The sequence below is a fragment of the Schistocerca americana genome, chromosome 4, assembly GCF_021461395.2.
Source record: "Schistocerca americana isolate TAMUIC-IGC-003095 chromosome 4, iqSchAmer2.1, whole genome shotgun sequence".
Taxonomy (NCBI): domain Eukaryota; kingdom Metazoa; phylum Arthropoda; class Insecta; order Orthoptera; family Acrididae; genus Schistocerca; species Schistocerca americana.
The window spans coordinates 424,405,799-424,429,685 of record NC_060122.1 but is presented as its reverse complement, the minus strand read 5'-3'; the positions used below and the strand labels follow the sequence as shown (position 1 = coordinate 424,429,685).

Below are 23,887 nucleotides of genomic sequence, written 5' to 3'. Positions count from 1 at the left end.
TGTCAAAGCTACTCCTGTTTTTCCTGAAGTACTGTACTAACTGAATGACAGCACTGTTAAAATATGGAAAAGGCTTGGTGCACGTAAACAAAAATGACGTTGTGCAACAAAAAATTAGCAATTGTTTTACGCTGTCTGCATATTTTAGTAAGCATCCTAATATTGGCGTCCTGATTCGTAGCACTAACACATTCCTGACAAATTAACATGCACTGTTCTTGCTGAAATGCACAGTTTTACCAGGCAACATCGAAAAATCACATACCTCTCTATCGTAATATCTTTCTGGTTCAACGAATCCAGCGGTTTCTCTGATAGGAGTGGACAGCCAGTTTCTGAAGTTCTATTTCAGGTTCACAGTTATGAAACTTTACGTACGTCTGCGGTGCTAAGATTTCTGAATCTCAATAGCACTGTCAGATTTCAAAATATTTTGAACAACATGAAACACACTGCCGCATGATCCCTGGATCATTAATGAGAATTCATACCTTAATTAACTTCGTTCGCTGGGCTTCTAGTATTGCCAAGGACCTGAGAAGGTTCATATAATCTTGATTCCCTTTAAGAGCAACAGCATCAGACTCAAAATAGAATTCTCCTATTTCTTCATCTCCGTCTTCTGTCAGTTCATTATTAGTATTGTCGTATGTTTTGCACTGCGCCATCCTTTTATGTCAGTATTAACTCCATAAGAACCTCAAAATAATGTGTCTGCCCTAAATCACTACTATTTGCAGTAGTAAACAATGCAAAATTTCTGTATCTACCGGCTGCATCATCCATACACATCACTGTTCTTTTGTTTACACCTGACTACTACTTTACGAAACTGAAAACTTTGCGATTGGAAGCCCGTCACAAAAATGTGTCACACTTCCAGCTTTACATTTCGATGTTAAATACACAATGTTTTCAACCCAAGGAGCTGCGAAGTTAAAATATTTATTTATTTATTCGGTTTCAGAAGAAGCGGTAGTATGAACGTTGGCATTAAAAATAATACAGTAGTTTTCCACTTTGCAGGGAAGGAATTGCATATTTCTCCGTCGAGAGGCAGCACTGAACATCCTTGATAGTTGGTAATAAATAAACATTAATGTTTACGCACATGAGTTGAACGATTACCTCTGAAACAGTGGAAAAGGAGCGCGGAAAAAGAATTGGGAAACATATATTTTTTTGGGGATGAGAATGCAGAGTTCCTTTTATTATTAACGAATTCCATTTATAACAAATCTGATTTGCAGTTTATGTACGAATTGATACGGGAGTAGCTATATGTATTTAATGTAGGTGTGTGGGGACGCGTGTGTTCTTACTCTCGCAGTAGCTTTACCAAAAATTTCTGCTCTTTGCCAGGGATTTGACTTTTCCGATTAGCCATCGTTTACAGTTGATCGCACTCCATTTTTATTTATTTTCTTTCCAGCATTACTGCACCGTACCGTACAACTACCACCTTTTTTTATACTCTACTTCGTTAGTTATGTTCAGCTGTTAAGTCCGTCATTTAGAATCATTGAAATTTTGCCAAATGACTGTCGTTTCAGCCTTGTCGGAACCTGCATTTAAGACACATATCGGTGAAAAGTTGGTTTTCGAGTACTGTTGTAAACGGAGAGGAACTGGTGCCAACAGAAGTCATCACTGTAACAATGTATGTACAAGCTAGATTTGCCCCATTGTTAAGACACTGCGCTGAAGTTCGCTTTGGTCCTTTAGCCGCAAACATACGTGGCTGTAAATCGAAAACTGGGGAGAAAGAAGAGGATGTAGAAAACATTACAAGGCAGCTGGAAGAAGCAGCGCTTGGGAACAGTTCAGCAACAGACCAAGATGAGAACTGGCTGACATCTCCATATCCAAAAGGGGCATTTGTTGGTCGTGAACGTCACCAGGCCCTTAAGCGTGATCCAGCAATTGACCCTCGTGAGACATCCATCATTCTGTTTCCAGGACAGGGTACACAGTATGTCGGCATGGGCCGAGAACTACTCAGGTGTGAAAATTTGTTGCAGCTCAGTATGGTATCTGTGTATTTAAATTTTAATTACAATATATTGTTTTCTCAGGCAGCCAAGAAAACCAGTCTTGCTGCCTACTTTCTGAGCATTCTTTTTGAGCTAATGTTATTAAATATAAACAGTTAATTTCTCATCATAGCTTATACCACTCACATGAATGAAAAACACACAACACTGGTGTCATACTGTACACTGTTATTCTACCAAGAACTGATAGAACACCCAGTCAATTCAGTCATGCCACTCTATTAAATACTTCACTACTTGAGTGTACATATTCATTTTGTATACAGTCTGTATGTGGAGTTAATAGAACAAAGAGGGAATGTTTTTATCCCATACCTGTATAAACTCTCTTCCCCTTCTCCAGCACACTAAATTTCATTCACTTGTTTCTGTAGCCTTTACGTAAAAATTGTGATGGAGAAAATGACATGTATGGAAGAGAGGATTGCACTCTGAAGGTAATTACCTTTTAATGCCTTCTAATCATCATACTAACATTCTTGTGTGCGCTAAAGTGGAGAGATACAACTTTTTATATGAATGCTTTTGATCTCCTTCATCAGGCCACTTAGCAGAATTTCAAAGCATGTGACTAGACCTCGAAAATGACTAACAGGAATGTTGTATATGTTCTCTTTTGCAGATATATTATGCTTTCAAATAATTCTCTGTGTAGATTAAGATCTAATTACCCACCGTCTAGGTGGGATTTACTAGGTCATGTTCCACCATTACTTGTACATATTTAATTAAAAGTTCAGGGGAGTTCCCAGCAAGTGCACCACACATTGGAGGCCACCATTGAGATCGCTATATGCGGAATGCATGCAAAGGTTGTTTTTTTTAGTAGAGGTGACTCTCCATTCAGACCAGATGGTGATAGCCATAAGATACCCCAAAGTGTTAGTGGAACATCCAAAGAAATGTCCCCCAGAGATGAAGTGACCAAAATCTTAGTGGTCAGCTGCAGAAGCATTCACACAAAGTCTCAGAGTTTGAAGCATTCCCGAAAAGCAGTGGTGTTCAAATAACACTAAATAGGCCTACATAAAAATGGTTAAAACTCGAAATAGACATCATATTTGGGATTAATCTAAGTGTTTATTGAAAGGATAGGCCAATGGAGAATGGAGGTGGGATGCTTGTCACAGTAGACAAGAAACTAGGATCCAGTGAGGTAGAAATTTAAGCTACATGCATGATTGTTTTGAAGGGACTCATTATCAAGGGAGTCCATAGAGTCCATAAACCTATGATTAGACCACATTCTATATTGAATTTGTTACTTATTCGAGCAGTAGTATAATTGAGAGCAAGTATTTGCAATAATTATTGTAAAAAAGACAAACGGTCAGTAGTTGAAGATGATTCAGAAGCTCTTTTGTGATGAGGCAAATTGCTTACCCTTTTGCTGCAGCTGCCCCAAAAGTGCAACACCAGTACCAGCACAAATGCAAATCACAAAACTAGTTACAAATAATCTGCATCTCCAGTGAGGAAGCTACTATTGAGATCGCAGCTGATAGTGAGTGAAAAACAGTCATCCAAGTAGAAGCGTTCTCTCTGCATAACTACCAAAATTTTCAAGGTAATTGTGGTACATCCTCCAAATAACTAAACACGGGGTACTAGAAACTGGGATACCACTGTCTGCTTTGGCTGATGATATCATCACTATTCCGAAAACTTCTATTTTGAGCATATCTAACATGGCAACCAAAACATTGATGATAACACCCATAAAAATACGAATACCGTGTCTGCCATATATTGATTGAACCCACTGAAATTAGTAGTACAACTGCGGGGAAAAAGGAGGTTTTGGGTGGGGACAAACTAAACCTGAAGAATAAAAAAACCTTTTTTAAGGCGCAACTGTGAAAGTAACAGAACACTCAAAACTTCCAAAGAATAACATTCCACAAAACCACACAAGACACAGCACAAGATCACAGTATCCCACCCCACCCCACCTCACCCAAACTACAAAAACCAATACCCCATTATCCAGTTTTATATAGCTCAACTATAAACCAATATACCCTCACAACTACAAAAGGCGGTTTCCCAATCTCCAATTCACCTGGTACCAATAAATCACCCCACAATTGCAAAAGCCGGTATCCCAGTCTCCAGTTCACCTATACACCTCAACCCTAGACCAGGATACCATAACCACCCCTATCACCACCAATCCCCTCCCCCACAACTACAAAATCTGGTATGCTAATTGCCAGTTCACTTATATAGCTCAACTCTAGACAAAGATACCAATAAACCCCACCCACAACTGCAGAAGCCGATATCCCAACCAACAGTTCACTTATATAGTTCAAACCTAGAGTAAAAGTGCACTTATTTTGTTGGTAGCTTCTCTGTTGTGTGTTGCAGTTGGTAACTGAATGTGTGGTGAATTATGGGAAGTAAACATACGAATGTTGAGTCACCTAGGACAAGACAGCAGAACCTGTAAGAAAACATTACCTTTATTACCAATTCCATGTCATTCACCAGCCACAGCTGGACAGACAGTGTCAAGATACAACATTATCAAAATACATGAATACAGCTCTACTATGATAGTAATTTAATACTGCAAGACATATTTAAGTTATAAATTAGATTACAATAATATCACAACAATAAAATAGATGTTGTTGTTGTTGTGGTCTTCAGTCCTGAGACTGGTTTGATGCAGCTCTCCATGCTACTCTATCCTGTGCAAGCTTCTTCATCTCCCAATACGTACTGCAGCCTACATCCTTCTGAATCTGTTTAGTGTATTCATCTCTTGGTCTCCCTCTACGATTTTTACCCTCCACGCTGCCCTCCATTACTAAATTGGTGATCCCTTGATGCCTCATAACATGTCCTACCAACCGATCCCTTCTTCTTGTCAAGTTGTGCCACGAACTCCTCCTCTCCCCAATCCTATTCAATACTTCCTCATTAGTTATGTGATCTACCCATCTAATCTTCAGCATTCTTCTGTAGCACCACATTTCGAAAGCTTCTATTCTCTTCTTGTCCAAACTATTTATCGTCCATGTTTCACTTCTATACATGGCTACACTCCATACAAATACTTTCAGAAATGACTTCCTGACACTTAAATCTATACTTCAATCGCCCATGACTATTAAATTTTCATCTCCCTTCACTACCTGAATAATTTCTTTTATCTCATCATACATTTCATCAATTTCTTCATCATCTGCAGAGCTAGTTGGCATATAAACTTGTACTACTGTTGTAGGCGTGAGCTTCGTGTCTATCTTGGCCACAATAATGTGTTCACTATGTTGTTTGTAGTAGCTTACCCGAACTCCTATTTTTTTATTCATTATTAAACCTACTCCTGCATTACCCCTATTTGATTTTGTATTTATGATCCTGTATTTGCCTGACCAAAAATCTTGATCCTCCTGCCACCGAATTTCACTAATTCCCACTATATCTAACTTTAACCTATCCATTTCCCTTTTTAAATATTCTAACCTACCTGCCCGATTAAGGGATCTGACATTCCACACTCAATTCCATAGAACGCCAGTTTTCTTTCTCCTGATAACAACGTCCTCCTGAGTAGTCCCCGCCCGGAGATCCGAATGGGGGACTATTTTACCTCCGGAATATTTTACCCACAAGGACCGCATCATCATTTATCCATACAGTAAAGCTGCATGCCCTCGGGAAAAATTACGGCCGTAGTTTCCCCTTGCTTTCAGCCGTTCGCAGTACCAGCACAGCAAGGCCGTTTTGGTTAATCTTACAAGGCCAGATCAGTCAATCATCCAGACTGTTGCCCCCTGCAACTACTGAAAAGGCTGCTGCCCCTCTTCAGGAATAAAATAGATACAAGTATATAATGAAATTAAATATAATGGTTGCTGTTGGAGTCATGGAATTGAGCTGCAGCTCAAGTAAACACTGTGCTATTACTAGAGAAGAATTCTTCAATATTGTAGAAGGGTTGCTCTTTTAGTTTACACAAAATAGTAGTTTTAAACTGCTTCCATGATAAAGACTGAATGCCATCAGGTAGAGCACTAAACAATTTTAGGGCCACCATTGGGAATCTGTTTTGTGTCTGATAATCGACACCTTGGCATGTCGGTACTGTCTTTGTTGCGAGTGCTGTATTTGTGAAGTTCATTTCTCTTTCTGTAGATATCATGGTTTCTCTTTATGTGGAAGAGGCAGTTCAATATATACTGGCTGTAAACAGTCAGAACTCCTAACCTGGTGAAAATTGGTTTACAGTGGTCTGTTTTTTTGCTTGAAGTAATGATCCTCATTGCTTTCTTTTGCAGTAAAAGCACATTCTTGCAGCCTGCAGAGTGGCTCCAAAACAACAGCCCATAACTGATGTGGCTGTGGAACATTGCATAGTACACAGTTAGCAGGTACTATTCTGTTACTATACTTTTCAGTTTCCTCAAGAGGTACAGGACCCGTGAAAGTTTGGAACATACATGTTTGGTGTGCTGTTGCCGGGTTAATTTGGTATCAGTGAGAAAGCCCAGAACTTTAACATCTACTGCATTACCCAGTGCTCCAGTATTTCTGAGGCTGCATATCATCCTCTGAGTTTTTCCTTAATTAATTTTCTGCTTGTTAGACTGCCTGTACAACATTCTCTCCTTTTGAGATCAAGGTGTATCATCCGCAAACTGCAAGGTGTGCCCATTGGAGCCTATGTCATTTACATAGATAAGGAACAGCAGGGGCTCTGTTACTGACCCCTGTGGCACACCATGCTGTAGCTGCTTCTCACCTGAATCAGCTCCTTGCACGGAGAAAATCTGTCGTCTGTTTCTCAGGTAGGATTCAAGAGTTTGCAGGACAGATCCCTTTATACCATATGTTTTTAGCTTTCTGAGCAGGGCCTTATGTGGGATGCAGTCAAATGCCATATTAAGGTCACATAGTACTAGTGCTATAGACTCTTTTGTCTTCAAAACCCTGACTTATGTTTGTAACTAAATCATGTACAGCTGTTGTTATTGACTTGCCCTTCCGAAAGCCATGTTGCTCATCATAAAAGAGACTATTTCCTTCAAAGTGACTTATTCCGAAAGCCATGTTGTTCATCATAAAAGAGACTATTTCCTTCAAAGTAACTTAATAGTTGTTCTTTCATTATTGACTCCATCACCTTCGCTAGTACTGCTGTTATAGATATGGGCCTGCAGCTCGACTCTTCTTGTGGACTGCCTTTTTTGTAAACAGGCACTGTGCATGCTACTTTCAGGAAGTCTGGAAATTCCTCTGCACGGAGGCTTTTATTTATTACTACTGTTAATGGCTGTGGAATTTCACTGAGTATAGCTTTTAACATAGTACAGGACATGACGTAAATATCAAGGCTCCCTGAAGATTTGTAGCTTTGTACAATTTTTATTATTTCTTTTGGATACACTCTCTTCCACATTACCATGCTGCATTTATTCTCAAATTTCACAGCAGCTGCAGGATCTATTCCAGAGTCAGGAATTTCATGTACTGTGTTTTCCACAATTCTTATAAAATAGTCATTAAACTCATCTGGACTGCAAGAATTAGAGCAAGAGGTGGGCTTTTTCCTGTGCTCATTAACCAGATCCCATGCTGCTTCACAAGGATTGTGAGCTTCTTCAATAAATCTGGCATTGTTTTCCTTCTTTGCTTTTTCTACTTCCTTTCTGTAGTAAGACTAAAAACAGCCGACCAGTTGCAATGGATAAAGTAATCTTTACCTAGGTTTCAACAGATTTAAACCTGTCTTCTTCAGAAGGCGGCAGTATTACATTAATATGGAATGATGTATCATTGTCTTTTTTACAAATATCTGCATAGATCCATTAGTCCAAAATAAAATATAGCCCTGGAAATAGGGTTTGTCATATAAATAAAATTAGTACATGGATGTAGCAGAGCTCATAAGCTGTAGATCCTTTTGGTCTGTAAATAACTAGAGTACAGTCTATCCTTAATATCTATATCTTTAGCAGTTTTGACCTTGTCATTTAGTATTTGGACAATACATTTGATTTTGGCTAGTCTAGGAGTATACGACCTCTTTACTTTGTTAGTTTTTCGCCTACATTTTGATTTAGCATTTGAATATCTCTTGGGTTTAAATGGAAAATGTTTATCAGATTTCACTTTAAGGGTCTGAAACATGTGATTGAATGCAGATTTTGGTGGCAGTTCATCAATTATTTGGTGCCAATCTATAGAAGACACTGTAGTTTTGTAATCATCTAAGCTTTTCTTTGGAATAACTCTATTTCTGAATACATAATTTGAATGCCAGCTGGGAATTTGTTGTGTACTTACCGAGTTTGTCCATAACTTCATGATTACTGCATAGTGATCTGCTAGTATAGGGTCCACCACGCTTTGTAGTTCCAACTATTTAGGTTTGTCACAATTGTGTCAAGAGAAATAGCTCCTCTTGTTGGTAGAGAGTTTCCTACGAATAGCCCATAGCTGCTTACTAATTTCATGAAAGCTCTTTCTTTATCATTACCTTCTCGACATAAAGCAATTTTTACCCGTAAGTGCACTAGGTGACAGACAGCTTTCCAACCGGTTGAGGAAATTTTCAAAATTTCCATCTGGGGAACGAAACACAGAAACAACAATTAAGTTGGCATCTGACAGTCCCAAAGTAGCTAATTCCAGGTCTAGATCTACACAAAATTTACTTAAGTCAGTTTTATTGACACAGAGTTTACTATTTACATACACAGCCACACCACCATGGATAGTAGTTTCTCTACACCATGCATTCACCATTTCTAAATATTCAATGTTTCTGTAGTATTCTGTTTCTAGTTGGGCTAGCCAGTGTTCACTTATACATAATACATCAGGTCTCACTTCGTCAACAAACAGTGATAATGTATCAAGTTTTGTTCTGAGGCACTGCAGATGTACACTCGCTGTAATTAAGACAACATTTTCTTCAATGATATCATTTCCTTTTTCACTGGAATGTTCTTGGTTTTGGGAGTTTATCGCACTGGTCCACTGGGCATCGTCCGGATTAAAAAATGTTTTATCACAATGTTCTTCAGCCATATACTGTTGTACATAATTTTATGTTTTAGATCGAAATCAACACCAATTTTGAAGCTATTATTCATTCCCTTTGTTTCCAGTTTTTCAACTGCAATAAAACTGTAATAAAGAGTGGATCAATTTTTTGTAATTAAATCGTGGGAGAAGGTAGGTGAATGAATGTTTATTAATAATAGTGTAACATCCTTGATATATTAATAAACATTGATCTACCCACCTCCTTCCATGATTCAATTAAAAACATTAATCCAAATGGTTCAAATGGCTCTGAGCACTATGGGACTTAACTTCTGAGGTCATCAGTCCCCTAGAACTTAGAACTACTTAAACCTAACTAGCCTAAGGACATCACACACATCCATGCCCGAGGCAGGATTCAAACCTGCTTCGACTGTAGTGGTCGCACGGTTCCAGACTGTAGCGCCTAGAACCGCTCGGCCACCCTGGCCGGCACATTAATCCACTTACTCAGTTGTTACACAGGCACCTAAGAGTACAGTTTACATTTCAAACATATATTCTGTTTTAATATAATAGAGGGAAACATTCCACGTGGGAAAAATTTATCAAAAAACAAAGATGATGTGACTTACCAAACGAAAGCATTGGCAGGTCGAAAGACACACAAACAAACACAAACATACACACAAAATTCAAGCTTTCGCAACAAACTGTTGCCTCATCAGGAAAGAGTGAAGGAGAGGGAAAGACGAAAGGATGTGGGTTTTAAGGGAGAGGGTAAGGAGTCATTCCAATCCCGGGAGCGGAAAGACTTACCTTAGGGGGAAAAAGGACGGGTATACGCTCGCACACACACACATATCCATCCACACATATACAGGCACAAGCAGACATATTCTGTTTTATATGACAACATTCTGCACAGCATATTCTATTGTGCCATCACATAATTTCATAACTCAACATCATGACAACTATAGCACACTAAATGACACAATAACATTCCTCCCAAACACATCGCCACCACATGATTAAACCACTAGATCGTGCCATGTATTCATACACCATGCCCTCTACAACAATATTTCACTTCCATTCCAAAAGAGACGCATCACAGCTTGATGATGATGCACAACACGTCATGGGTCAAATGGTATCCTACAACCTAGTGTACCCCTGAACACAAAACCCAGTGGCAAAGACAAAGTTGTGGATGTTGATGTCTGTATTGTACAATACATATGCCCACTCACTCTCCCTATAATATCTGGAGCATGTCACTACAGTAGCGAGAAACTAAGAAAAAAAATCTGCAATAATAAATGGCTTCTATAACACGGAGAAATGCAGTTGGCTTTAGGACATATACATAAGTGTAGAATAGATAATATTCTCACCCCAAGAAATCACTAATAAACAGCTGATATAACACAGTTGGCTTCAGGACAGGCCTGAAAACTAACAAATGTTAATCTGCTATATTTTATGATTGCTTCTGAAGAGAGATTATGACACAGTTTTACTAATGTTTTTGGCCTTTGATATTTTCATCTGTCCACTTGCCCTTGCAGTCATTGTTGAGTGAGGAGTGGACACATGTTTATTCCAGTGATAGCTCCTCAGCATGAATGTGCTTTCTACACAGATATGTTCACAGAAGGGAATCTCCAGACAAATACTTTCATAAGACCCAGAGTTTCGTGTGAAACCTCCTGATAGATTAAAACTGTATACCAGAGCATGACTCGAATCTGGAATGTTTGCTTTTGTGGGCAAGTACTCTACTGACTGGACTATCCAAGAACAACTCAAAATCTGATGAGCTAGTCCTGCAAAATAAAGAGAACTCCTCATTAGTGTGGAAGGCACGTTAAGTGCCCTCCGCCACACACCTTTGGGTGGCTTGCGGAGTATAAATGTAGATGTAGATGTAGGTAAGGCTGAAGGTACTGGATGAAGTAAAGCTGTGAGGGCAAGCTGTAAGTCGTGCTTGGGTAGCTCAGTCAGTAGAACACTTGTCCAAAAAAGACAAAAAGTCCCTATTCGGCTCTCAGTGTAGCACACTGTTTTAATGTACCAGGCAGTTTCAAATCAGCACACACTCCGCTGCAGAGTGAAAGTTCATCCTGGAAGAATTTCTTGTTTCCAGGTAATTTTATGATCTGTTGTTCATAATCTAACCTTGCAACCACAGTTTGTCATTTAACACTAAAATCTTCATGTATGTTGCAGCCTGATACATACACCACAAAGTTATTAATTAATTGAACTCAGTCTTGTCCACTGTGGTTTATTTTGTAGCCTGAATGTGACCTTTATGAAAATATAATTATGAACGTTACATTGGAAAGATGTTACCCAAAACACATGCAACAATGAAAATATTATTTCCCATGTATTTTTTCACCATTGTTAGGATTTCTTGCATCAGCTGTTGTTGCACTCTTCCTAATACCCCATAAGCATTGTAGGAAAATTATATCTCTTGTTTTTGAAAGCAATTATTTTCAATATATGTGACTTTTGCCCTCTGAATCAATTGTAACCAATGATGTTCTGTTCAGTTCTATATTTACAACAAGATAGAATTTATTCATGGGTCTGCTCCCCACCTCCCCCACGCCCAATCTAAATTTCTGTTTGTTTCTTGAATGTAATATTTATGAAAATAGAATGATGGCTGTTACTTCTAACAATTTTAATGCATGTTTTTGTATTAATTCATTAAAATACTACCAATATATCGTGTTTCTGTATGACCCCAGTGGTACAAAAAGTTGTGGTAGCAGGTTGTTTGAACTATGTGATGCATTTTGATTCCTGAATGACCATCCTCAGTTGTTTGATGTTATTATGTCATCATTTTTTGTGTCTGTGTCTTTCCAGTGCTCCTATTACACATATGCAGATTTTCTTTTCACATTAGCTTCCACCTCACTCTGAATTTCCTATTATTGTTCTCACAGTTTTAGCACTTACTCTATTTTGTGTGGAATTTAATATAAAAAAGGTACGCAATTCATATGGCACAGTTATTTATCTAACAGCAGGATGAATAATTACAACTACTGTATAAGTTAATATGAACATATGAAGTGTAAATTATAGGTGAATGTGATAGAATGTGTATAATTCTTACAGGTTCCCATCTGCACGTGACGTTTTTGAAGCAGCTAATGAAGTTCTAGGTTATGACATTTTGAAGCTCTGCCTAGAAGGACCCAAAGAAGAACTAAATCGTACAATTCATTGTCAGCCAGCTATTTTCACTTGTTCCCTTGCAGCTGTTGAGCGTCTACATGAAGAACGACCACAGGCTGTTGAAAGTTGTGTTGCAACAGCTGGTTTCAGCCTTGGAGAAATAACAGCACTCACTTTTGCAGGAGCTCTGCGCTTTGACAGGGGTAAGAAAATGTTGAGTAAACTCTCTCTCTCTCTCTCTCTAGCTCGCTTGCTGAGTTTTATATATATCCTCCACTAATTTTGGTAACTCTTCTTCCAATCATTTGGGTTTGTCATGGAGAACAGGCATGTCAGATAGTCAAGAGAGTTTGGACTTCCAACTTCCTCTCTTCCAGATGGAAATTAATGTCCGGACAAGATACAGTATCAAGGGGGGGGGGGGGGGGGGCATAAACTGATTAGATCCTTCTATGGACCAAAGATTCGCCTCCAGATGTAACCACAAACTATAGAAAAAACTAAAGTTCACCGACACGTAAGTTTCCGGTCATACTCTCATTGGAGGAGTCTTCATCATCCACCAATCAATTGGGAAAATTAGTTTTGTAAGTGGTGGGTGTGGCAAATCATCCCATGAAACATTACTATATGAGTTTTCAGAGAACTGCATAGAATGGATTGTTCAGAAGTCCACTCGTCATGGAAATATATTGAATCCAAATCAGTCAAATGAAAATGAGACAGATGGAAAATACTGAGTAAACTATGTATTACTTCAAAAGTAATCACCATAACTGTTATTACATTTAGCCTATTGTGTGACAGTACAGTCAGTGCTTTCATGGGAAAATGTTTGCAGTTGCCTATGGAACCATGATTGTACCCAGGCGTGCACCTCTTCATCCAAATCAAGTTAGACTCCAAAAATATAGAATCACATGGGGAGAGATTGGAACAGTATGGAGAATATGTAAGGGCTTCCCAGCGAAACTTTTTCAGTGTAGTCAAAACAATTTCGGCAACACATGAGTAAGCAGTCCCTATCTCTCACCATGTGATTTCCATATTTTTTAAGCCCCCAAGAAAGACTTTCATGGCTGTCAATTTGCTTTGATCATAGAGGTTCACATCTGGGTACAATCACGGTTCCTTCGGCAACTGCAAACATTTTCCTTCATGAAGGCTTCGACGTGTTGTCTCATAGTGGGATAAATGTACTTGAAATTTATACAGTTTAGTTACTTTTTCCTGTCTGTCTCATTTTCATTTGGCTACCCCTTGTAGTAGCAATAAGTAGACCTGGCCTCTGTGAGGATGCCCTCATAGAAACTAGTTTCAGTGACCATGAGGCAGATGTAGCAACGATGATTACATAAGTAAAAGGGGCAACTAAAATGAGAAGGGTTTATACTTTGAGCAAACCAGATAAAGAGGTAGTAGTGTTGTATCTCAGTAAGGAACTCAAAACATGTAGCTCTGCAGAAGAGGATGTAGAAAAACTGTGGCTCATATTTAAAGGAATAGTTGACCATGTGCTTCATAGATATGTACTTAGTAGAACAAATCATGATGAGATGGATCCCTTCATAGTATACTATCACTGTTAACAAACTTACAATGAAACAGAGACTACTGCATAATAGGTGTTAACAAAGCATGGGGTTATAGATAGGGAGATGCTAAATGAAATGCATTTGAGTGTCAAGAGGGCAATATATGAAGCCTTTAACAACTGCCATAGCAGAATATTATCAGATGATCTCTCTCAAAATCGAAAGACATTCTGGTCATATCTAAGTCAGTTGGTGGTACCAAATCTAGTACCCAGACACTATGGATGGGACAGGGACTGAAACTGAGTGTAGCAAAGCAAAAGTAGAAACACTGACCTTAGTTTTCAAAATATTCCTTTAAGAATGAAAATATATGGGCATTGCCCCCAGTTTAATTCTCACACTGCTGTAAAGATGAGTGATGTGGATGTTAATGTAGGTGGTGTTGAGAAACACCAGAAATTGTAAAATTGGACAAAGCTACAGGGCCTAATGGAAACCCTTTCAGATTCTACACCAGATTTGTCTTCTAGTTAGCTCTTCTATTAACTATAATCTGCTGTAGAACTCTCTAACAAAAAACCATGCCCAATAGTTCGAAGAAAGCATAAGTCACATCCATTTACGAGTACAAGAAAGGCAGCAGAATTGACCCACGGAACTACCATCCAATATGCTTGACACCCATTTGTCATAGAACTTAGAACGTATTCTGAGCTCAAACATAATTCGGTACCTCGAATATAAGGATCTGATTCACTGCAAGCAGCATGGACTCTGACAACATTGGTGTGAAATGCATCTCACACTTTTCGTACATGACATCCTGAAAGCCATTGATCAAGGCAGTCAGGTAGATATAATATTTCTCAATCTCCGAAAAATGTTTTACTCAGTAACCCACCTACTCTTATCATTAAAAGCTCTACTTTATGGTTTATCAAGTAAAAATTGTGACAGGGTTACAGATTTATTGCTAGGGAGGACACAGGACATTATTTTGGGTGGGAAGTCATTGACATATGTCGAAGTAATTTCTGGTCTGTCCCAGGGAAGTGTGTTGGAACCCTTGTTTTTCATGTTCTATGTTAATGACCTTGCAGAGAGTATTAGTAGTAACCTCAGACTTTTGACAGATGAGTCAGTTATCGATAATGAAGTACTGCCTGAAAAAAGCTGCACAAATGTACTGTTAATATTGATAAGCTGGTGCAGATATTGGCATCTTGCTTTAAATGTTCCGAAATCTAAAATTGTGACTTTGCCAAAAAAAAGTACTATCCTATGACTATAATATCAATGGATCACAGTCGGAATTAGTCAGCTTGTACAAATAACACTATGTAATATTTTGTGAGCGTATGAGATAGAATGATCACCTAAGCTCAGTCATGTGTGGGAGACTTCGGTGTGTTCGTAGAATGCTAGGGAGATGCAATCAGTCTTCAAAGGTGATTGCTTACAAATCACTCATACCAGAGGATATTGAACATATACAGAGAATGACAGCACAAATGTTCATAGATTTGTTTGACTCATGGGAGAGAGTCACGTAGATGGTGAACAAATTGAACTGACAAAACACTTGAAGATATGTGCAAACCATACCATGAAAACATACTTAGAAAATTTTTAGGAACCAACTTTAAGTGATGAATCTAGGTTATATGAGGGCATGCTGAAAAGTAATGCCTCCGAATTCACTATGTGAAAACTTTCAAAGCTTTTTAAATAAAACAAACATTGTTAAAATTATACATCTTTATTCGTCATGTCTACAAACTTACAGCCCTTTGCCATGAAGGGCTCCATATTTTAATGTGTGACATGGCAGTGTGTAGTGTAACTATGTCCGTGTGTGACAAACAGCTTGCTGTAATTGAGTTTTGAACTCAAAGAATTCGTCTGCACATGGAGTGCCTTCTCCTTCAGCATGACAATGCCACACTATACACAAGTGCTGCGACATCTTCAACAATCCGATGCCTAGGATGCACTGTCACCGATCACCCTCCCTACAGTGCCAACTTCATCCCAACCAATTTTCATCTGTTTCCAAAACGTAAAGAACTTCACTTTGCTAGTGATGGAGTGGTGCAAGCAGAGGTGAGGTTGTGGCTCCATCAGCAAATTCAAACATTCTATGGTGATGGTATCCACAAACTGATCTTGTTGTGAGAAATGTAAATAGAATGTGAAGAAGTCATAATAACCGGTATAATAGGAGGTACCCCATGCCATGTACATCTCAGTGGTTTGCAGAGCATGGTCGTATATGTCAAGTCTAATTCACAAACTTTGGTGGTTTGGACAGGTTGAGGCATATACAGGGATTGCAATGTTGCCAGTTCCAAGTGACAGTTGCGGCACACGCATACATGTGCTCTGTGGTTGAAGTAAGCATGTATCTTGCAAATTATGTATCTCATTTGTTTATGGAAAATTATTCACTTACCACCACCATCAGCAGTGACAACTTGCAACAAATGGAATAAAAATTCACTAAACAACCCACTACAATTGTGTTTAATGCTCCAACCAATGAAGATTCTGCCTTGTTGTTTACTTTGAAGGACAGACTGACCAGCTTTCAACCACAGAGAGGGCTGATTGTTGATGAACAGTTGCCAGTTACAGTTTTGAGAACAACAAGAGCTGACATGTGTGAAATGTGAGTCCGTTATTAACATCTGGTATTGTTGGTTTCCTGGTTTATTTACCATCTGTAGGTCTAATGATAAAGTATGCTGGTTACTGAGTGATTTTAGATACAAAAATAACGGGTTAAGTAAATGATTTTACATCTACTGGCCCTATGTGATGACAAGGATATAGTGGTCTTAGCAGCAGATAAAGGCAATGTGACAGGGCTACTGAAATTGGAAGATTACTGGCAGAAGATTGAAACTTTATTGCAAGACCCAGCATACAAGTGTGGAAGGAAGTGATAACATCTGTGACATGTAAGACCATCAATCTACTCAGCTGCTCAGGAATAAGCAGGAACACCATTGGAAGACCCATGGCTGTGTTGACTTAGCCGCTGCAGCTACGTAACGACGTCGGGGAGGCACGCCAGCCACTGGAGGGGAAGTTGGTGGGGGGATCGCGCTATAGTTTTAACTAAGCGCGATCCTCTGGAAGGGTCTGGTTACAACAGACAAGCCATTTTCACTCTACACAAGGAATCGCAGGACGATTAATGCAAATGAGAAGTTAAATGTTTGGTGCAAACTTTCTGGTGTCTTAACTAAATATATAGTTGTACAAGGAGATGTTACTTTGTATTACCATTCTTGATAACCGTATGGCCTCCCGAAAATACTCAAGGAGGGAGTTCCACTGCAGCCTGTACTGAACTCCATAAACTCGCTGATTTACGGGATAGCCAGACATATGGCACAGGTGCTAAAACCTATCATAGGTCATTGCCCACACCATGTCAAGAACTCCACAGCATTTGTGAAGGTAATCAAAGGATAATGCATGGCCAAGAAGGAAATACTGGTCAGCTTTGGCATCATGTCACTATTCATCTGGGTGCCACTGGAAGATTTCTTAGGTCTGTAGATGACACATTTGTCATGTGGCCACATGGTGGAGAAAATCGACAAGAGTTCCTACATCATATAGCTTCAAATTTACCATGGAAATAGAAGAGTGTGGAAGCCTATCTTTCTTGTACATTTTGATCAAAAGAAGTCCTGGCGGCACGTCGGGACTCTCGGTCTACAGGAAGAAGATGTACACGGACCTTTACCTTAATGCTAGGAGTTGTCACCATCCAGCATTTCACAACTCGGTACTAACCACCTTAGACCTTAGTACATAGAGCCAGGTCCATCTGTGACAGGATGAGGTTACAAATGAGTTATAGCTTCCACGGGATACTTTCTGAAAAAATGGTTACAACAAGATGCATATAAAGCAGATAAGAGGGGGGATGACAAACCAGAAGAAGAAGCCAAAGGTGTGGCATTCCTGCCATATGAAAGGCCGCCGACAGCCAAGATCATGAGAATAATAGAGAAATGTCAAATAAAAACTGTTTTCCATGCAACGCGGAGACCGGCTGGGACTGCAGATGTCAGATGTTTGCAGCATTGAATGAGAATGTGTGATGCATCTCACAGCCATACGGAACACACAGAAACATTCGACTGAGGCAGACTGACAAGTCCGAAGTGGCCGAGCATAGCATCAATGAGGAACACACCTTTGATTTGGAACACATGAAGAAGCTACGCAGTACAAATAGGCTAAACTGACCTAGCAGATTTCAACTGTACACAGTGCGGGGTTCTGCAGTTGCTACAATTTAACAGCAATAATCTATTCTGAAGGTAGTGGCATCTGCAGGGAGAGTGGACAGATTCTGGGACTTGACACCTTGCGCAAGGGCCACACTGTGTTTCCTCAGCAGTGCCTGTGCTGGATTCCCCCTGCATTGGCACAGCACCCTCTTCTGGAAGCGCATGATTGGTCTGCAAACCAAAGAGGTCAGCGGTCCAGTGGCTATAAGGCTGTGCAGAGCACAGCATCCTGTCACGCCACCTGAGGAGGATGGGTACAAAACTCATTGTTATGACCATTCGGATGATCACTCAAGAAGATTTTATTAAATACATTGTAGGCTAGGACCATTCATTGGGGCTGATCGACAGCATGGAATCTTCTAAGGTAAACAGAGCAACAGACTAGAGCAACTGGAAGAGCAGTGAGCCATCTCACCCATTGGTCAGTGTACTGGTCAATGTACTGCGAGATAGCATACAAGGCTAGTTTATCTAGTGGCAGACCTAAATCTCTTTCCCCACTCTGCAGACCATCTTATGATGTGTGGCATTCAGTACTTTGTTTACCACTATCACCTCCCCTCTTTCCTGTTCCAGTCACGACTGGTGTGTGGGAAGGACAATTGGTGGTAAGCCTTCATTTGAGCTTGAATCTCTGTAATTTTGCCTTCATGAACTTTATGTAAGTTGCAGGAAGCACTATATTGTCTGACTCTTCTAGGAACATACACTCTCAGAATTAATAGTAAACCATATTGTAATGCACAATGCCTCTCTTGTAATGTTTGCTATTGGAGTTGAATTAGTATCTTCATCATGATTTCTACCAAGCTAAACAAACGTGTGATGAAAAACGCTGTTTGTTTTAGGATCTTCTCTATTTATTCTATCGGTCTCATCTGCTAAGTAGCCCACAATGAGCAATACTCTAATGTCAGCAAGGACTGTGTTGTTTCCCGTTCATGCATGTAAATGGTGACTTGACTGTACCCCTATGAGTAGGGAACACTGCATGGCAGATCTGTCAGTCTGATGTGGTGTAAGTTACGTTTTACAGTTTTTCTTCAAATACAGTTGCCTTTTTGTTTTGATACCACAGCTGTGTGCAAACTTGTTCTTCTCGACTTCATCTCTAGGCAGAGTGATGCTGGAAGAGAGTGCCTCACTATTTCCAGCCACTGAATGCCGAACACATCCTCAATGATAATATACTGCATTGCATCAACTAATTACATCAATTGTGAAGACAGATCCAGTTGTCATTAACTCATAACTTCAGATACATCATCATTCATTGTGTCTACCCACACTGAACTCAACTTAGATCCAACAAGGAAATTTCTCCAGCAGTGGAATCGACATTTGAAACCATCAATATGGTTATGTGGGTTAACATCCCAGGTATCACACGTTGCTGCCATTCACCCTGTTGGGTCCTCATTTGCGAGTAATTGACAAAAAAAAGTTGGGAATTGTGTGTGATACTCAATAGCATTAAAAAAAAGCTGTTTTATCTAGCCGGGTTGTGTGGTATACTGGGTAGGATAATAGTGTCACATGCAGTAGGCTGTGGGTTCGAATTTTGTCAAGTGACCTAGATGTGATTTTGGCAACAGTGACTGCCAAAATATAAAGGATGACCAAAACAAGCAGAAAGATACATATGTTCAGTCAACTAGATAAAAAAATCAGTAGTTTCATATCTCAGTGACGAATTTGAAACTTTCAGCACGGATCAGGAGCATATAGAGGAACTCTGGCTCAAGTTTAAGAGAATAGTTGCCCATGCTTTGGATAGATATGTATCCAGTAGAACAATTCATAAAGGGAGGGCACATCGGTGATATGTAGTCACTGTAAAGAAACTTCTAAAGAAACAAAGATCACTTCGTAATAGATGTAAAACAGAGAGGGGGGGGGGGGGGGGGATGCTGAATGAAACCCATTTGGCTGTGAAGAGAGCAATGCATGATGCCTTCAATGACTATCGTAGCAGAATATTGTCAAATGAGATTTCACGAAATCCAAAGAAATTCTGATCATGTGAAAGGCTGTTAGTGGCAGCAAAGTTAGTGTCCGGTCCATAGCAAATGAGATAGGAACTGAAACAGAGGGAAGCAAAGCAAAAGCTGAAATGCTTAACTCTGTTTTAAAATGTTCCGTTACAAAGGAAACCCAGGAGAATTGTCCCAATTTAATCCTTGTAGCCTACCACTGAAAAGATGAATGAAATAAGTATTAGTGTCAGTGGTATCGAGAAACAGCTGAAATCATTAAAACTGAACAAAGCTCCAGGCCCTGATGGAGTCTCTGTCGGATTCTATACTGAATTTGTGGCTGAGTGAGCCGCTCTTCTGACTATACTCTGTTGTAGATACTGCGAACAAAAAATCATGCCAGTTAATAGTAAAGTCAGGCTCTTTGCAGATGATGCAGTTATCTATAATAAAGTAGGATCTTAGAGAAACTGCATAAATATTCAGTGAGACATTGATAAGATTTCAACGTGGTGCAGAGATTGGCAACTTGCTTTAAATGTTCAGAAATGTAAAATTTTGCACTTCACAAAATGGAAAAAACATAGTACGGTATCATATGACTATAATATCAATGAGTCACTGTTAGAATCTGCCAACACGTACAAATACCTAGGTGTAACACTTAGTAGGGATATGAAATGGAATGATCACATAGGTTCAGTCGTTGGTAAAGGAAGTGGTAGACTTCACTATATTGGTAGTATACTGGGGAAGTGCAATCAGTCTATAAAAAAGATTGCTTACAAATCACTTGTCCCACCAGTTCTTGAATATTGACCAAGTTTGTGTACCAGGTAGGACTAATGGGATATTGAATGTATGCAGAGAAAGGCATCATGAATAGTCACAGGTTTGTTTAATCCGTGGTAGTGTGTGTCAGAGATACTGAAGGAACTGAAATGGCAGACTTGAAGACAAACGTAAACTATCCCGAGAAAGTGTATTAATAAAGTTTCAAGAACTGGCTTTAAGTGATTACTCTAGGGATATGCTACAACTGCCTACATACTGCTCACATAGGGACTGTGAGGATAAGATTAGAATAATCACCGCATGAACAGAGGCATTCAAACAATCATTATCCCTATGCTCCATACAGGAATGGAACAGGAAGAAACCCTAATAACTGGTACAACGGGACATTGCACCTCATGGTGGTTTGCAGAATATAGATGCAGATAATATCAACTTCTGCTCTCATTTTTCTTCCTATTATTCTTTTTCCACTTGAAATCTTTGTTCATGTATTTTTATTACTCATATGTATTAATTTTGATTTTATTTCTTTTGTTTTATTACCCTGCTTTTTCATGCACATTATTGTGTTCATTATATCTATTTCTCATTTTGCTTGAATTTTGTTTTACTTATAAATCCTTCTTTCATTTAGATCTTCTTCTGGTTATTTTGTCCATAGTGCAATAGGTATTTAGGTTATGTTTTAAATGTTTGTATGATGATTACTGTACAATGAAAAATTGCAAATCTACTAACAAAAAATACATTTTTCACACCATTGCGCAGTCAATATTAATAGGCCTAGATTATTTTGTGTTTTTTTTTAACTGATGGAGTGGAGTCTTCAATTAACTGAGTATTATAATTGATAAACATAATTAAATTCATATTCACTAAACTTCTGATTGGGAAAGGAATGATATAAAAAAGTGAAACAAATGAAAAAGTTTGTACAGTCATTAAAATGATGTGACAAAGGAATAGAAATAAAAATTACATATAAAACAATTAATTGAACAAAAATAATGATCAGAGTCCTTTCAATAAAGATTTAAAAATAAGAAAAAAACTACACACTTTTTTTAAAATGATAGTTATGGAGCATTTAACGATTTCACATAATGACAGAAAAGAAACTCATCTGAAAAATAATTATGCACTATGTGATCAAAACTATCCATACACCTGGCTGAAAATGACTTAAAAGTTCGTGGCATCCTCCATCGGTAATGCTGGAATTCAATATGGTGTTGATCCACCCTTAGCCTTGATGACAGTTTCCACTCTTGCAGGCATACATTCAATCAGGTGCTGAAAGGTTTCTTGGGGAAAAGGCAGCCCATTCTTCATGAAATGCTGCAATGAGGAGAGGTATTGATGTCGGTCGGTGAGGCATGACACGAAGTTGGCATTCCAAAACATCCCAAAGGTGTTCTGTAGGATTCAGGTCAGGACTCGGTGCAGGCCAGTCCATTACAGGGATGTCATTATCATGTAACCACTCCACCACAGGCTGTGCATTATGAGCAGGTGCTCAATCATGTTGAAAGATGCAATCGCCATCCCCGAATTGCTCTTCAACAGTGGGAAGTGAGAAGATGCTTAAAATATCAAGGTAGTCCTGTGCTGTGATAGTGCCATGCAAAACAACAACGGCTGCAAGCCCCCTCCATGAAAAACACAACCACACCATAACACTACCACCTCCGAATTTAACTGTTGGCACTGCACATACTGACAGATGATGTTCACTGGGCATTCGCCATACCCGTTCCCTGCCATCGGATCGCCACATTGTGTACCGTGATTCGTCACTCCATGCAATGTTTTTCCACTGTTCAATCGTCCACTGCCTACACTCCTTACACCAAGCGAGGTGTTGTTTGGCATTTACCAGCGTGATGTGTGGCTTATGAGCCACTGCCCGACCATGCAATCCAAGTTTTCTCACCTCCCACATGACTGTCATAGTACTTTCAGTGGATCGTAATGCAGTTTGGAATTCCTGTGTGATGGTCTGGATAGATGTCTGCCTATTACACATTACACATTATACATTACAACTCTCTTCAACTGTCGGCAGTCTCTGTCAGTCAACAGATGAGGTCGACCTGTACGCTTTTGTGCTGTATGTGTCCTTTCACATTTCCACTTCACTATCACATTGGACACATTGGACCAAGGGATGTTTAGCAGTGTGGAAATCTCGCATACAGACGTATGACACAAGTGGCACCCAATCACCTGACCACATTCGAAGTCTGTGAGTTCTGTGGAGCGCCCCATTCTTCTCTCTCACGATGTCTAATGGCTACTGAGGTTGCTGATATGGAGTACCTGGCGGTAGGTGGCGGCACAATGCACCTAATATGAAAAACATATGTTTTTGGGGGTGTCCGGATACTCTTGATCACCTAGTGTACATTTTACAACTCTTTCACATTTCAGTCTTTTGTACGGAAATCCTTAGCAAATTGTCCATTGACCTATTACTTAGATGATGCATTTGTAGAATTCACATTACATTCCCTTTTTTTTCTGTCGTGAGGTTTCATGTCAAAATACTATCACAAGCTGCAAATATTGGAATTGTGAGAAAATTCATGTATGTAAGCCTGTATTTGTGATGACGAGTTATTTTCTCGTATTCATCCCATAAGTATGCCAGGTACAGTAAGTTGTCTGTTAACTTAAGTCCAGAATTATATGAATTGTGTGGCATGATCCATGTTGTTGCATGTTACTCGTAAATGAGAGCCCACCAGGGTGAATGTGAATGATTGCAGGGTGTGATACGTGGGGTCTTAACCTACATCACCGTATATTTGATTTCAAAAACTTGATCCCACCACCGGGTATATCTCCTTGGAAGATTTACAGTTTTCATTTGTCTTCAGCATTCATTTGTCGTGTGCATTTTCTCTGAGGTGTTCATGACATCTTAAAGGCATATTATCAAGGAATAGTGCCCATGTCCAGCAAGAGTTACCACGCTCATCACCCAGCGCCTTGGCACT

The 23,887-nt window shown here is 39.3% G+C and overlaps 2 protein-coding genes across 2 annotated transcripts in view; one reads left to right on the top strand and one right to left on the bottom strand.

Moving 5' to 3' along the window:
• Window positions 1-943, bottom strand: part of LOC124612395 (ZZ-type zinc finger-containing protein 3) — a 77,490-nt gene extending 76,547 nt beyond the window's left edge. The window contains exon 1 of the mRNA XM_047140576.1: window positions 492-943. Coding sequence (XP_046996532.1) covers window positions 492-668 — 177 coding nt within the window. The 5' untranslated portion in view covers window positions 669-943. The remainder of the gene's footprint in view (window positions 1-491) is intronic.
• A 22-nt stretch (window positions 944-965) lies between these two features.
• The window catches only part of LOC124612396 (probable malonyl-CoA-acyl carrier protein transacylase, mitochondrial), a 43,489-nt gene continuing 20,567 nt past the window's right edge, over window positions 966-23,887 (top strand). Inside the window, exons 1-3 of the mRNA XM_047140577.1 lie at window positions 966-1,082; window positions 1,554-2,002; window positions 12,204-12,466. Of these exons, the coding sequence (XP_046996533.1) occupies window positions 1,659-2,002; window positions 12,204-12,466 (607 nt within the window). The 5' untranslated portion in view covers window positions 966-1,082; window positions 1,554-1,658. The remainder of the gene's footprint in view (window positions 1,083-1,553; window positions 2,003-12,203; window positions 12,467-23,887) is intronic.